General features: G+C 43.6%; 1 protein-coding gene across 4 annotated transcripts in view; it reads left to right on the forward strand.

Moving 5' to 3' along the window:
- arhgap32b (Rho GTPase activating protein 32b) overlaps nucleotides 1-15,900 on the forward strand; it is a 100,259-nt gene extending 84,359 nt beyond the window's left edge. For all 4 annotated transcript variants that reach the window (XM_079565549.1, XM_079565551.1, XM_079565550.1 and 1 more), the window contains 12 exons: nucleotides 2,671-2,820; nucleotides 6,948-7,050; nucleotides 7,827-7,971; nucleotides 8,565-8,647; nucleotides 8,833-8,940; nucleotides 9,039-9,184; nucleotides 9,257-9,458; nucleotides 9,749-9,894; nucleotides 10,005-10,079; nucleotides 10,175-10,969; nucleotides 11,156-11,775; nucleotides 12,280-15,900. In XM_079565549.1, coding sequence (XP_079421675.1) covers nucleotides 2,671-2,820; nucleotides 6,948-7,050; nucleotides 7,827-7,971; nucleotides 8,565-8,647; nucleotides 8,833-8,940; nucleotides 9,039-9,184; nucleotides 9,257-9,458; nucleotides 9,749-9,894; nucleotides 10,005-10,079; nucleotides 10,175-10,969; nucleotides 11,156-11,775; nucleotides 12,280-14,538 — 4,832 coding nt within the window. In that variant the 3' untranslated portion in view covers nucleotides 14,539-15,900. The remainder of the gene's footprint in view (nucleotides 1-2,670; nucleotides 2,821-6,947; nucleotides 7,051-7,826; nucleotides 7,972-8,564; nucleotides 8,648-8,832; nucleotides 8,941-9,038; nucleotides 9,185-9,256; nucleotides 9,459-9,748; nucleotides 9,895-10,004; nucleotides 10,080-10,174; nucleotides 10,970-11,155; nucleotides 11,776-12,279) is intronic.
- The last annotated feature ends 449 nt before the right edge of the window (nucleotides 15,901-16,349 follow it).

Here is a 16,349-nt window from a genome sequence, read left to right on the forward strand (position 1 = left end):
ATTAGCTGCGGACAGTTTTGCAACACAACTTGCGGTTTTAAAAATGACTGATGTTTGGAAATCTGTGAAGGACGAGAGGGGGAGGCTTGTGATACTAACCGCGTTTATAATCAGCCTGAAGAATGTGCTCACGACTGCTGTTTTTTTTTTTTTCACGTCGAGGATAACTTGCCAAGGACATGTTGCTTTGATAAAAGATTAACTGAAGTTGCATGTATGTGTTTAGCTTTAAGAGCCGGGGAACAACTGTATCGGAAGCGGCGCAGTAGCATGTTAAATGTGGGAGGGCTCGCTTGTAGGTATAACTTTGAAGAGACGAGGAGTAAAAAAATGGTCACTTTGAGAAGGGAAGTGGAGGTCATTTAAGCTTTGAATTAGATGGAGGTGGATTGAGGACATTGTGTGAGAAATTGAATTAGAATAAATAGAAAGCACTTCTGTCATATTATTGAATAAAGTTTGCTGTGGATCACACAATTAATCGCGGTCAATGTTTTTTATTCTTGAGGTTTAGACCATGTAGTGACCATGCAGTTTAATAATGTTAAAACTATTTTCATCCCCCTACATGTTCCAGCCATGTCCTCGTGTAGAATGAACCCAGACCTGTTCACCACAACTGCCTCTAAAATCCTGCATCTTCTTAATATAGAAGCTGCAGTTACGCATAAGGCCTGAGGTGGCAGTAGTGAGTATGACAGTGACCAACTTGCCTCTAGTCCCTTTAACACGGTGCCCTCGTCAAAGTCAAAAATATTTACGCAGTTTTGACTAATCCTCATGCACAGCTGTCAATTTAGCTGTTTCTTCTTCTACGGCGTCGGCGATTCGTTCTGTATTTACAGATTACAATTGCGTCATTGTTCAAACCCAAAAACTGTCCTCCACATTTTTAAAAACCACAATCCAACATTATTGATTCTGAGCCGTTCTGTGCTCGAAGTGTATCCGTATCGAACCTAAGAGGTATTTTTAAGAAAATTATTCCTATAGCTGCCAGCAGGAGGAGCCCCAGTCAAGATTTTCCCCAGCATTTCATTTTTAGTATTTAACTCTTACAGAGACATTTTTTCAAATTATAACACGTAAAATATCAAAGCTGAGGCTCACAAAATAAGGTTTTTAAGCCTATTCTTAAAGGGGCTAGATGCAAGCTGGCCATTTTATACTCACTACTGCCACCTCAGGTCATACGTGTAACTGCACCTTCTATGTTAAGCTTGTGCTTGATGACACTTTTTGAGTGACAGTGCAGGATTTTAGAGACAGTTGTGGTGAATAAGTCTGGGCTCATTCTACACCTTAGGACATGGCTGGAACATGTAGAGGGAGGAAAATACATCATTTTAACATTTTTAAACTATATAGTCCCTTTAAGCTCCATATGCATGTCCACTTTTAAGTTCATAGTTCGTAAGTTTCTTTAACAAAAAATTAACAGTTTCATAAATCTATGGGAACAGCCCAACAGCTTTACAACAGGGATCTCCAGCCAGTAGCTCAGGAGATACCAGTAGCTTTCCAGCCCATTCTTGATCCCCAAAGGCTTTCTACTTATCTACACGCGCTTGTAAATCACATTTTATTTCTTTGGGTACTGAACATTTTGAACAGAATCTACAAACCTTTGCGTTCATAAAGTCGAGTTTAAGGACAAAATCCAAGTCATTTTTGTTAAAATAGCATATAGAAAAGTCTCTTTGATGCAAAAGTAGATCTCTGTTGCTTTTGTTATATAAAAGTTCCTCATCATGTGAAAAAGGCTTACATTTGACCATAATACGAGTGCTTTGTTTTTCGGGTGATGTGGCACACACATTACAGATACAGGAGTGTGTTTGGTCAAAACATACAGAATATAATGCGATTACTTTGTGATTAATTAATGATTAATGCAATAATTATTGTTGGATGAATCATGAGTTAAGCTTTAACTTTGACAGCCCTACTAAAAACTGAAGCATTTTTGCGGCAAAGGTTTAATGTCACACATGTTAATGGCTGCCTGGAGAAGTCAAGTGAATATACAGGGTACAAGTTCAAAGACTGTCTTCAACTGATTGTCTCTCCCCGCTCTTCACCCCCTTTCACCCTGTCCTATCCAATACGAGAAATCCTTAGAAAACACCTAACCACTGTCATTCAGCACACAATCCGAAAGAGTTTTTTGTGCAAATGTTTGTTGCCTTAGACGTCGTCTTTGTCCCGTTTCCCGAAAATGCAAGATTCCTTTGATAGTCCTTTTACTTTACTCTAGGGCAGAGAAAACAACGGACGTATAGTGTAAAGAGCTTATGCGCCTTTCCCAGACTTACTATCTGATTAAAGCGGTTTGGGGGTTTTTAAGTCGCCCTGCTCTCTCTTTTTTGTCTTGTTTTGAATCGGAGCAGAGGATACTGGTATTGGATGTGGAGGATTCCTTTGTAGTTGCCTGGGAGGTGGCATTTAAGAACCAGCCTCTTGCTTCAAGGAAGCTACACATGCATAAAGGGAGAGGGTTTGCATTAGAATAAAGCTGCAATGCACAATGGATCACAGTCGTATGGGGTTACAGAGCAGTGTATGCATGGCTTAACTGTGTGTGAGGATGTGTGTGCGCCGCCGCGGTCGTAAACATCTGTGAAAGGTATCTAAACGTGCGACCCGCCTCTCTTTTCCTTCATTCCACAGTGTCTAAGAAGCACGGAAAGCTGATCACCTTCCTGCGCTCCTTCATGAAGTCCAGACCCACCAAGCAGAAGCTGAAGCAGAGGGGCATCCTCCGGGAGCGGGTGTTCGGCTGCGACCTGGGCGAACACCTCCTCAACTCAGGGCATGACGGTGAGGGGAATAAAGTTGTTGCTTTTCCCAAATGTTAATCTTTTACAAGCCAATTTTTTATGTAGAAAGTAATGGCTTTTGAATGAATGATTGACTTATTAACAACATAGCATTGCGTGAAGCATAAACTGTTGACAAAGTGTTTTTCCAAACACCTCAACAAAATAAGATGAATGTGCTTGACTGCATAGAAGAGATAAATTCTTGTATAATCCCATCAACATTTCACTCGTGTGATTGATGTCGGTAAAGACTGTGGTTAATACATCAGCTATAACACCCTGTCATCCTTTTATATTGTTGATGTAGATCGTTTGATAAAGATTCTGCTCGCTCTAAACACCTGTCTTTCCTTCTACGTATCTTATGAGTCATTATGGACCTTCTCAAAGCAAACACACGAGCGAGAAATAGACACAGCTCTTTGTTCTTGTGGGTTATTGGGGCCAAAGTCCATGCCTTAATTAAACCTGCAGGGATACTTATTGATTTTTCCAAGGCACCTGCAGCACTGGACTGTAATAGCGCTCACATTATGCTGTTACATTACAGTGAAACCAGCTAAACCTTATCCTCGCTTGTCTTAGTCTTAATCAATAACCACTCGGCTCGCATCAGCTTTCAGACTTTCTTATAGGTTAAAGTGTTCTTTGTGACTTGTCCCTGGGGGGTGAGCGATATGCCAAAACAAAATCGTTCACTTATTGCTTTTAAGAGGTAACTAAAGCCAATCTGCCTGTTACTCGTGAATGATCAATAGGATAAGTAAGTTCGCAGCTACATTAACAGATGAATCACAACAAGACGATCTCTCCTTTTTTTTATTACGAAACTAGACCCTCTAATACACCTTATGTGTGATTTTGGTAGCTCTGTGATGAACAGAAGTGAAAGAAATGACGATCAAAAACTTGTGAGAAGTCACGATCTGGACATTTTATTCACTTTATTCCGCCCCGCCCACTTTTGCCACTTTTTGTTTTGTCCCAGCACTTCCGTTGTCCAGACACTTCCGGTCGAGCGCGAAGCCCGTTCATTTAAACGGAAAACGAGGGAAAATATTCTCAGCTCAAATCTGATGTTTAGTAGATTGATTTGTGTAAAATGGCCAATGTGCTTTTGCACCAACAAGTCAACACTGCCCTGTTTCTCAGCGCGGCCGAAAAACGGCTTTGTTTTCGTGTTGTAACTGATTTTATGTGGACTTCTCCAGTCCCATGTTAACTGATAGGAGAAAAGGGGCGGGCACAAGTAATGGCGGCGCCCACGTGAGCCTCCGGAATAAGGTGAATATATTATTGCGTTTCTTTTCTTTTTTTTGTCTGAGGGGGCGTGGTTTTGCTTAGTGAACAGCTTTACCTCCCGACACTTCTCTCTTGCTCTCTGGAGCGCGTTTGACAAAGCAGAGCGGCTTCTCATGGAAAGATCGAAAAAGTTGAGATTTTAACTTTTTTTTCTTTTTAAATGGTCAAGAACGATCAACAATGTTGTCAGAGATATTTAGGCATTTGCCTCTTCCCATAACGTTCGTGTCCGTCCATAGGAGAGAGGAGTTAATCAGAAAGGAGAGAGTGTTGCAAAAAAACAACAACGTTATAACGTTTCTAGAAAAAAAAAAGTGATTTTGATCAAAACTAGCCTCTGTTAACAGCGCAGCACTCAATGTGTTAAATCACAATTTAGTTTAGTTTAGTTTAGTTTATTATTAGGATCCCTTGTTAAAAACATACATATAATACAAAAATATTGTCAATATGACAGACAACAGACAGATACAAATCACCATTTGATTTGTATCTTTTATATTGACCTCATGTGTCCTCTGCATTTGAACCATGCTTTAATGCCTCCGCGCTGGGGCCGCATTGGTGAGGAGTCCACTTTCCCGTAAGGTTAGCCTGTTGTGCCTCTTTTAGGTTGTGGCACTTTCAATCACCATCTTCTGGTTTAGGTTCAAGTTGTTGCAATCACAGGTGAAGAAGTCATTCCTTGAACCCCGTAGACCCTACACTGCACTGACCATGAAGTGCTGATAAGTTCTCGTGATACGCTTCTGGGTCAAACAGTCAATTCACTAACGTCTGCTTAGTATTACACTTGAGTATTACACTTGAATACTACGAGCGAGGGAGGACAAACTATTTCCTTGCTTAATATAGCCTCTTTAATATAGATTTTATGGATCGTTGTTTGCAACATTGACCATTTTGAAATGTTTTGACTAGACTCTGTAAGGACACATTCTTCGGCGCTAACATAAACCGCCTGTGAGATAAGGCCATCTCAAAACAAAATCTGGACTTATCGCGGAGGAACACTGAGTAGGAGCAGAGGACTTATCCGCCCTCGCCGCTGCCCACTTCATCGCCAGCGAGTGCCAACGAATTTTCTCCAATCTGGCCTTGTTTTCCGTGCTCAGTATGTGCGGAATCCGTCTGAACAGCTGCTTCTGCGGTTGTCCCACTCTCTGTCACGCTCTGAATGATGTGCGAGGTGTGGGAGGCCTGGGAACCTCCGCAGACGCGTACGCACCGTCCTTATCTGCCGCACACACGCGCACAGGCTGATAAATAACATGTCTACATGATTCATGGTCACCCCCAAGAAAGATTGTGTTTTTGAGAGACTTCTTGCACAGGTTGCTTTGACACGTGCAGCAGAAATGATTGATATTCAGTAAACTTTTGAAATTAGAGAGAGCCACTTCAACTTCCTTAGTTTAACGTTTTCAATAATGAAAGTTTAGGATATGTTTTCTGGTACAATTAATCGCAATGAAATAAAGTGTGGTTTGAGCGGTTGCTGATACCAAACCACAAAGACTGCAGTTAATTATAAAGTACAATATCTTTGCTACCACACAAGTATCCGGTCTTCTTGGGGTCATATGTAAAACACTTTCGAACCCTGCTGTTAGAATATTTTCAATAAATATGGAAAGAAATGACAAAGCTTTCATGGCTTCTTTCTAGTTTAAGTCTGGCAGTTCATGTTTCAGACCTCTCTGATATGTTAATGCTGCAGGATCGGGCAAAAAACGTAATTGTGTTGTTGTTTTTTTCAGGCAGATTCAATTAGCGATTTTTATTTGATACATTTAAATACATAAACTGCTAAAATAACAAGTGAAGGAATGTTTTTTTAGACTGTCAAACAACGTACTCTTGTTGCCCCACAATAGAACACTACACAATCTACTTTCAAAAATATTTGTTTTCTGTGGCTTCCATCTTCTCCCAACATTCGGAGTACCTCTGGGGGACAGCCATGTGACTAAAATAAGTCCTTGATGAAATCACATAGCATCTAAACACTTTAGATTCTGCTTTAGTGAAACTCAGAGCTTTTATCTCTATCAATCAATAAAACTTTATTTATAAAGTGCTTTTCATACCGAAAGGTATTACAAAGTGCTTTACAGATTACAACATTTAAAACAATACGCCTGGCACACCCTCCCATCCCCCCGAATATATACAGATCTCTGATCACACACTTTTACCCCAGCGTGTACACACACACACTCACACCCACAGAATAAAATAAATCGATATATAAAGCTGGGTACAGATGGACAAGTGTTGAAACCCTGTTTGAGGAGCCGTCTGCGCCAGGAGCAGCTGAACCTTAGAGCGCAAGGCTCCACAATTCTGATTGGTGAACATCTATCACTCAATGCCAGAGACATGTAGTCAAAACTTCGATTGCATTAGACATCAATAAACCTTGCAGCCCTTCTCCTGGATATATTTGTAATGTGCAAAGTGAACTGAAAATTGACATGAATTGCAAAATGTTGCACAAAATGCAACTGGTATAGTTTATAGTTGAAGTTTCAGCAATGATAAACATAAATATGACATTCTGTCCCATTGCCCAAACACCGGGACATTCATTTTAAAGTCCTCTTCATTTCCCCCGTCAGCCAAACCTCAACAGTCTTATCATTTTCTGTGCGCCCGGTGTCTCCCTCTCTGTAGCCCTTCCTTGATCTCCTTGAGCACTCACTTAAAAAACTCAGGCCTTTCCTGTTCTTGACCTTACGGCTCGCGGCTCAAAGACAAATGGACATGCGCTGACGAAAAGTGAGTGTTGCCTGATGACACCGTTTCTCCCTCTTTCCGCAGTTCCCCAAGTTCTCAAGAGCTGCACGGAGTTCATTGAGAAACATGGCGTGGTGGACGGGATCTACCGGCTGTCTGGAATTGCCTCGAATATCCAGAAATTGCGGTAAGCTTAAGCGGAAGACAGCGAGTGCAGAAAGTTGAGAGAACTCTTTTTCTATTTTCATTATGTAGCTGATATGAACGTTTCATATCCATTGTAAAAAAGAAAAGAAAAAAACACACTGATTAGCCTCTATATATAACAACTGCAGACGAGAGTTGCCAGTTATCGTCATCCAAACCCACCAAAAACTGCCAAAAACCCGTGGACATGTGATTCATTTCAACATTAAGTCCGTGTTCATTGAGCCTTTTCAATCCTCCGATGATCAGAACCCAGCTGCTCCTCTCACAGAAAGAGCAGCTCTGATCTTTAAATTTATCTTTCTGAATTTGTATCTTGAATTTGGCTAGTACAACCATATTTTACATGAAAAATGGCTTTATCAACACCCGCCACAGCTTTTCTTACAAAATCGCTTGGCAACCCTGCTGCAGATCCATTCTCTTGCTCTCAGTCTTAGTTACTAAGGTTTAGATCTGCGGTAACTTCATTAATTACAATAGACAGAGAAAGGTAGGCTCTCTATATATGCGTTATGTGTACTTGTTGAACGTACTGTACATTTGTATTGTTAGCTTTCTAGTAACACTCTGTAGCTTCACATGAATTGAGTACAAACATTGGCAACACATTTTAACTTCAGTACATTATTCCTTTATGAATTGTTATAGCTTGTGTTGAAGTTTACTCTCACTGCACTTGAAATGTTGGTTCAATTCTTTTGATGTGATAAAACGGATTCAACAAACAATTAATGTGTGTATTTCTCTCCCTAGACACGAGTTTGACTCTGAGCAGATCCCCGACTTGACCAAAGACATTTACATCCAGGACATCCACTGTGTCGGCTCGCTGTGTAAGCTCTACTTCAGAGAGCTGCCTAACCCCCTCCTCACCTACCAGCTCTACGAGAAATTCTCTGTAAGCCACCTCTGCTACACACACACTCATAAAAGCACTCTTCCACTAATGTGCTAAAACTCTGTGCTGTCCTGTCAAATAAAGTCTACGGGCCAAAAACTCCTTCACTGCTTAATCTCCAATAAGACTAAATGTGGGAGCCATAATAGAGTTATTTGCCGACATTTACTTGAGTAAGAGAAGTAGAACAGGGGTAGCTTCATCACACTATACTATATCTTGTACTTGAGTAATGTTGAGTGTTTTGAATAAGTGCCTTAAGCTTCATCTTGATGTAACACAAATTTAAAGTTTTCCATCTCTGAACTTTAGAGCCAAAAATTCTCCCAAATAATAGACTATAGCGCAGTACACCCTGTCATTACAACGCAACAAACCACTTTCTCTGTAATGTCGACTAAAAAGCTTCTCCCGACACAGCAGACAAAGTAAATGTTTGCTGGTTGTTATGGCAGCTGAGAGGGCGGTGGGTTTGCGGTCGTGGTCGAAAAACTGATGTGCTCTCACTGATCTCTAAAGCAGCTCAACGTGGACCTGCTGACCTCATATATCTCCTGCTTTTACCTCACCTTCACTTTTCTTTCTCTCTGAAGGAGGCTGTATCGGCTGCCACTGATGAGGAACGGCTCATCAAGATCCATGATGTCATCCAGCAGCTTCCGCCACCGCATTACAGGTAACAGAGGCGCCACACTGCCCTCTTTTGGTCATTGAAAGAACTGCAGGAAATACTGCTAAAACATTTTTTTTTTTTATCTCATTAGTGCAGAATGTTCTCAAAAAGGCTTAGGACAAGCTAACGCAGAAGCTTTGTTTTGTCCTTTGTAGCAAGTTATATTTGAATACATGTTTGATTTCTAGAACCTTGGAGTTCCTGATGAGACACCTTTCTCATCTGGCAGCATTCAGCTATATCACGAACATGCACAGCAAGAACTTGGCCATTGTCTGGGCTCCTAATCTGCTCAGGTAGGATGTTGCAAATCTTTGTTTTTCCCTTAGAATAACAGTGTACACTTATAAATTCAATACAGAAATGCTAAATGTGATTATGTGGTTGTGCTCAGGTCTAAACAGATTGAATCGGCCTGCTTCAGTGGCACAGCTGCTTTCATGGAGGTCCGGATCCAGTCGGTGGTAGTTGAGTTCATTCTTAATCATGTGGATGTTCTCTTCAGCCCAAAACTCAGCTCCCTGATACGCGAAGGAGCAGGTAGGTACACACACACTTCAGCTCATTGGCCTGATGCTGTGCCCTCACTGATAACATGCTGTGCCTTATCAGGTCACAACTCTCTGTCACGCCCAAAGTCCCTGCTGGTTTCATCACCTTCCACTAAACTACTGAGCCTGGAGGAGGCGCAGGCGCGCACCCAGGCCCAGATTAACTCCCCTGTCACAGAAGACAGCAAGTACATCGAAGTGGGTGAAGGGCCTGCCGCGCTGCAGGGCAAGTTCCACACTGTCATCGAGTTTCCAACAGAAAGGTTTGTATATCAACCTCCCATATAAAGAACAGTCTTTTGAAATGACAAAACACTCCCATTCTCAAAGTACAATGAAGGCAAAATTAGTGAGCTCTTATTGAACGCTTCCCCACCTACCAGTTGTATTTACTTATGTATGTGTTGTATATTGCTCCATACTGTTTGCATTTAAATTATTACAATTATTTGTGTGCACATTACATGTGGTGAAATTAATAATGAAGCTAAATTTTTTACTTATAGTGACGTAAGAACTAGAACAGATTTTTATTTATTTATTTCCCCCATAGGAAGAGACCCCCTAATAAAACAAAAAAGTCTCCAGTGGGAAGCTGGCGTTCCTTCTTCAACTTGGGCAAATCTTCCTCCATGTCAAAGCGCAAGCTGCATCGCAATCCCAGTGAGCCCACTGAGCTGAAGGCCATGGCTCTGGCTGGTAAGATACATTGCAGAAATAAAAGCTGTATCTTGGGATGTTCAAAAATAGGTTTTCAATTAAAATGGCACTACAAATATCAATGATATCTTTGTGAAATGTATTTACAGGAGGTAGAGGAGACACGGCCACACTGAGGTCTGCTAAAAGTGAGGAGTCTCTAAGTTCTCTGCACAATGTTGAAGGTAAAATTGTGCCTTTCCTTGTCTTGTATTACTTTTTATTAACTTCCGGCAGGTGATGTTTATTGCTATAATGAAATTGTAATTTGTGCTTTAAGGAGAGTCCAAGGTGTACCGTCCCAGGCGGCCGCGCTCCAGCAGTGATGCCCTGTCGGCCTCCTTTAACGGTGAACTACTGGACAGCCGGCAACACTGCAACTCCTATGACAACCTGGACGGGACTGAGGACAGCGATGGGGATGACGGGCCCATCTGTGTGCCTGCCCTCATCTCACCCCCACGCTCTGCTGGGGAGGACGTGGACCTTAGTCCTCCAGACATCTGCATGGCCTCTCTGGACTTCGACCCCATGTCTTTCCAGTGCAGTCTCCCGGACACGTCCTACGCCTTTCCTTTAGAGGAGTCGCCTGTTGGAGCAGAGGCATCCACAATGAAGAGGAGCAAAACCAATGTCTCGGAGGTGCTGTCTGCCTCGTTTCTGGGAAATATGAGCACTCCTGTTGTTGACTATAGATCCACTGCTGGGGAAAAACATGAAAACAAGAAAATGACCACCTCCTATTCATATCTGGACAAACCAACACAAGCTGTGTCACCTATCAAAAGTGGAACCAACATAGGAGTGACAGGCTTTGCCAGTACAGACATTTTCACTGCTCAGGCGCCTGACAAAAATGCCGCTGTCTCTGCTCAGCCATTATCCCCTCCGTCACTGCCCAAAGACTCCTCTCCACTGATGGGCAGCGTACTTCTGAGGCCAGTGGAGCCCTCTCTGAGTGAAGCTTTCCAAATGGAACTGCAGTCGAAGCTGGCAGCCTTTGACAGTGAAGATAGAAGAGATCTGAAGGGAGAGAGCAGCTCACAACAACAAGCAACCGTCAGCAGCCAAGAGGGTACGATGTGTTGTTTTTGTCTTTATGTCGTAAATGTTTGGATTACATATTTATAGCAGCCAGTGATATTCTGCTTGTATTATTTTGTCCCCTCTTCAAAAAGAACCCTAGTGCTTTCCTCCCTGTACTCTCCTACCGTGTGTTCTCATTTATCAACTGAATGTCCCTTGTTTTTGTCACTTCCAGGGGTTGCATCTTCGGACTCTTCAAAGGAGGTCCCCCCTCGTTCCCTCAGCACCGCAGCCCCTGCCACTGCCCCACCTCCTCCTCCCAAAAACACAGCCCGCACGTTGGCCCTGGCTCTGTCCGAGTCCACTCAACAAGTCCCTGCGCAGTCCCACTCGGAGCCCCTGACGCCTGTTACACCAATGACGCCCATGACGCCGATGACGCCTTCGCCGCAGGACTGTCCCGCTCTGCTTCAGCCTCTGCAAACTGCTACGGACAGAAAACCGGAACCAGAAAGCTTTCCCCCAATGATCTGTGCTGCATTGAACACCACAACCGTATTATCTCAACCCACCACATCCACTCCCATCAGAGAAAAGCCTGAACCCAGCGGCGCAGTCACCAAGTCGTTCATCAGTGCCGTTTCCAACATCACGCCGCTGGAATTGGACGCGAGCCCCCCGGATACGCCTGTGTACAAATGTGCCCCTCTCGTGCTGGAAACCTCGCCGAGCAAGAAGAGTCCAGAGAGGCTGCAGTCCGCACCGGTTTGCACGTCGTCCAGTGCCACCCCCGTCATGACCCCTGTTGGCAGCTGCAAGACTGTACCACCACAGCCCACTCCTGAGATCATCAAGGTAATGTCTACTCTCTTAACCAACTTGTCAAATCACTTAAATACTTGGAGGTTAAGTTAAATTTATACCATGTAGGGGTGATTATATGAAATGTAATCATGATTTGACCCTTTGACAATCCGCCATTTTGGAGAAATTGTGAAATGGTAATTCGGTGCTTTTTGTTTGAGGCAGCTCTATGCCCACAGAGACACTCCTTTTGTTGAGACTGCATCATGTTCTGAATGTGTAAGAGGCAGATTTGGCCAATCCCAGTGAAGTGTGAACTCCCAGAAGAACCCAAAGACTTAATACAAGCTCTGATTGTCTACATAAAGCGGGATAAAAGCAAAATTGTTGCATCCACTCTTAACAACATCTTGATTTTTCTTTTTACGCATCATCCACCCTTACTTCCATGGCATGAGCAGATTTGAGACGAGCTGTAAAATGTTGTATTGATGTACATAATTCAAATAACATTATTAATTAAACACTAATAATTGCTTATGTGTTGTTTTTCAGGTTAAACCAGACCCTGTGCCTCCACCGACACTTCCTAAACCAACAGAAGTTCGGCCGCCTCCCACATCACTGCCTAAAAAACCTCCGGTCTCACTGCTCCAGCCTCACGCCTCTGTTCAAAACCAAACTCAGCCTCAATTAAAACCTGTCCCTCCAGCACAATCTGATATGCCCAAGGCCTCAGTTCAACAGACACAACCACAAACACCAACTCAACCCCCCCAACCTGCGCCTCAGCCTCAGCTTATCTCCAAGGCCAGTGCCAGAGTGGCCCCCACGTCTGCTGAGCCTGTGGAGAGGCCATGGGAGGCCATCAAACCAGTTCAGCCTAGCACTGAGTCACATGCACCCAAGCCTCCAGCTCCCCCTGTCCGCACTCTGGAGAGCAAACTAGCCACAGCTGCACTTAGCCAAAGTGATGCCCCCTTCCATGGTCTTGGTGAGGGTCATTCAGAAGAGCCTGCACCACACCATCCTCTGTCCCCTCGTAAATCTTCCACGCACCAGCCTCCCTATATGTATCACACTAAAGCTGAACCAGTGCTCATAGAGCCCCCTGGATCTGCTTACTACCACCAGAGGCCTATTCCCATGGGCCCCCAGTCTTTGCCACACCACTACCGACAGGACAACATGACACCTCACCCCTCCTATGTGTCCAAGTCTGAGCCCCAAATACCATATAGTGCCCGACTAGACAACAGATATAGCACTTTAGGCCCCCGGTCCTACCACCACTCCATAAAGTCCAGAGGGAACCCTAGGAGTGTGTACATGGCATCAGGCCATCAGGGGTACGGTCATGAACGTGCCCACAGCTATGCCACCATCCGCAGAGTGCACTCCATGCATGTTCCATCTACAATCCGCTCTGTGCCCATTCAGAGAACCGAGGTCCCTCCGGTTGACGAACTCTTCTATTACCAACGCCCTGTGTACCCTTGTAAAGCTTATCCGCAGCCCCCGCCGCAGCAGCAGCAGCCGCAGCCGCAGCAGCAGCAGCAGCAGCAGCAGCAGCAGCAGCAGCAGCAGCAGTCGTCATCCCAGACAGACTACCATGTCACGCAGCTGCAACCGTACTTCGAGAACGGACGGGTGCAGTACCGCTACAGTCCATACTCTGGCTCAGGACCTGTGGAGGCATCCTTCTATGACATGGACCCTTATGCCACTATTCGCATACGGCACTTCCACGCCCACAGAGAGCCAGGGCCTGGAACTGGACGACCAAGAGCAAAGACAACTGGCTACCACTACCTCTCCCATCATGCTGGCCCACCTGCCAAAGAGCACAGCTTTGTAAGCAGGGACATTCCGCCCAGCCACGGGAACAAGGATCCTGCTTATCTCACGTGGGACCCAGAGGAGTCAGAACGCTACCGTATGCACTCCATACGCCGAGAGAGCAGGGCGCGGCAGAAGATTAAAGGACCTGTACTGTCACAGTATGACAATGTAGGCTTATTCACCCCCTCAGACCTATCCAGCTATGAAACCCTCCACCTGCGCAGCAAGTCAGACCCGGGCAAGGCTGTGCTGGTTACAGCAGAGAGCAAAGACAGTCGTTACCTCCCGAGACACATGGTGTCAGAGCCTGATGCTGTCATGTATATGGAGACTGACAAACAGGTCCAGGGAAGCTCTATAGGGGAGAAGTCCGATGGAATCGCCAAGCAAAGCAGTGCCAAGAAATGCCAGCCCTCTCACTCACAACCTGCGTCTTTGAGCCACAGTGTTTCACACCAGCAGGAAAGCACTCGCCATGACACCCCATATGAAGCCACTGATGACATGCTCCAAGCAGAGAGGTCCAAACACTGGCAGCAGGAGTATCAAAACAAGAGGACCTTACAGACTCGCTACGAGGGCCCTGATGCTGAAAACCCCCAGAACAAAGGGAAAACACAAAGTGGCTACCACAGTTCTGAAGAGCCACCCAGAGAAGTGTCCCGAATCAAACCAGAGCGCTCACATAGCGTCCGAGAACAATATAGCCAGGGCAACCCGGACCTGGACCGTGAATATGCATATCAGAAACTCCATGCTAAAGTGGTACAATCCCATTATGATAACCTGGATGATTATCATCCAGCACCTCTGGCCCCTGTACAGAAACGGGGTGCCCCAGGCTCCTACCCTGGGTCAGGATTTACAGTGACTCACAACAACAGAGCCTATTCCACTGCACTGGGACAGGGCGCCTTCATTCAGGCTGAGCTGGCCCTGCAGAGGCCAGAGACTGAGATCAGAACTGAATAAAGCATTAAGGGCAATGGGGACATGTGTAATCTTTGTGTAAAAGGACTGTACTGAGCTAAGGTTGAGCAGCCTCTGCAGGACGGTGGACTGTTATCTCACCATTATTTTTGCTCCTCTGTATTTTTAATGAATTGTACAGAACATAGTAAGACTTTTTACAGAGTCCTGAATGTACTGAAATTATTGTCCAAGAAGTCATTATTGTGATTTATTGAGACAGTGTCATAATTGTATATGATATGAGAAATGTACGGTACATTTAATAGGCACTACAGATATGTAAATTATATATACTAAATATAGATATGTATATGAATAGAAACACTAGTAAAAGGGGGATTGGTTGTATTTCAGTTTGTTTTTAAGATGTGGAGAGGGTAGGTATCAACTGGGATTACAGTTTGCATTTTAGAAATGCATGCACTCTTACAGAACAGTTCTGTGTACTTCACTATATTGCGTTTTTCTGGATATTAGAGCACAACTTATTGAAGAAGCAACCATAATCTCATTCTCTCCGATAAAAGGTACACCGTAAGCAGTAAATTGTGTACTTGTTTCTCAAGTATCCAGTGATAAACGAACTGCAGTTATTTCACTTCAGTTGAAGACTTTTTTTTCTGTGACTGTGCCATTTATGTATCTGTATCTGTGCTATAAAATAATTTCTGTGGTTTCTTAAGGGATGTTTTGGTGCTTGTCTGTTCTTCATTGGAAGAGGGACCAAATGATTTGGCACAGTCCAAGCTCATCTTGCACATATGGTATAGGATGGAGGTTTGAACGGTACATGTGGCACCTTGAATTGTGTAAGATGTTTTTTCCCCCTTTTTTTCATCAGACATGTGGTATTTTGGTGACCTGGACTAAGAAAATAATAAAGCTGAAAAATGTGCCCCCTTGATCAGTGGGGTAAAGAACACAATGCTGCTGCTTTGTCCATCAAACAACTCAGTGAGCCTTAAATATTATCCCTGAGAACTCTGCTGTCAACTTTTGTCCAATTGCACAAACATACTTGTGTTGCTGCCTCATTTCAGGGTTGACACATGGTATATTACTCAGAATTTATTACTATACTAACATTTGGCCATTGGTAGCTGCAGACGTTTGTCCATAGGCCTAACTCGATGTTTAGTGCATTAGTAAATAATATACTACATGCCTTTTTGAGTGATCATATACAATAGATTAAGTCTTTATCCAGGTTGTATCACCATCCCTGACCTCTGTTGCTGACAGATTTTTGCTCCTCTTGCCTTTACAGCCTCAGACGGGGCATGGACTTAAGGTTTGTGTACTTGAATGTGAAACCTCTCAGACTAATCGTATCTTGGTCGCGTCGAAAATAAAGCCGTCTGTTCCGAAATAAATCTCTTTTTAGTCATTTTAGTGAAGGTACTTGGGAATTGTTTTCCCACTGCAAAGCTCTTTCAACTTCTCATTCTTTCTTAGAAATAAAATACTGCTAAACACCTTGTAAGAGATGATGAGAAGAATGATGAAATACCCTTTAGATTAAAATCTTAATACATCTTTTAAATCTATATGGACCTTAAGAAGCAAGTTAGTCCATTAAAAAGTGCGCTTTTTAAGGTAAGTTATCTGGCAACATCCAGCTCTGCTCTGTAATTAGACACTTAACAGAAAAAATAAACACATCTGCCTTTAAGGATTTTGTATATGAATGAACCATTACAATATTTTATTTAAAGGTTCATATTTGAGGATAGAGATGGGTACTTTTTATCCAAAAATGCAATTCCTACATACCCTAGCACAGCGGGTTTGGAACCCCCTGCAGTTCCCAT

This window comes from Gobius niger (assembly GCF_951799975.1).
Source record: "Gobius niger genome assembly, chromosome: 11".
Classification (NCBI taxonomy): Eukaryota; Metazoa; Chordata; class Actinopteri; order Gobiiformes; family Gobiidae; genus Gobius; species Gobius niger.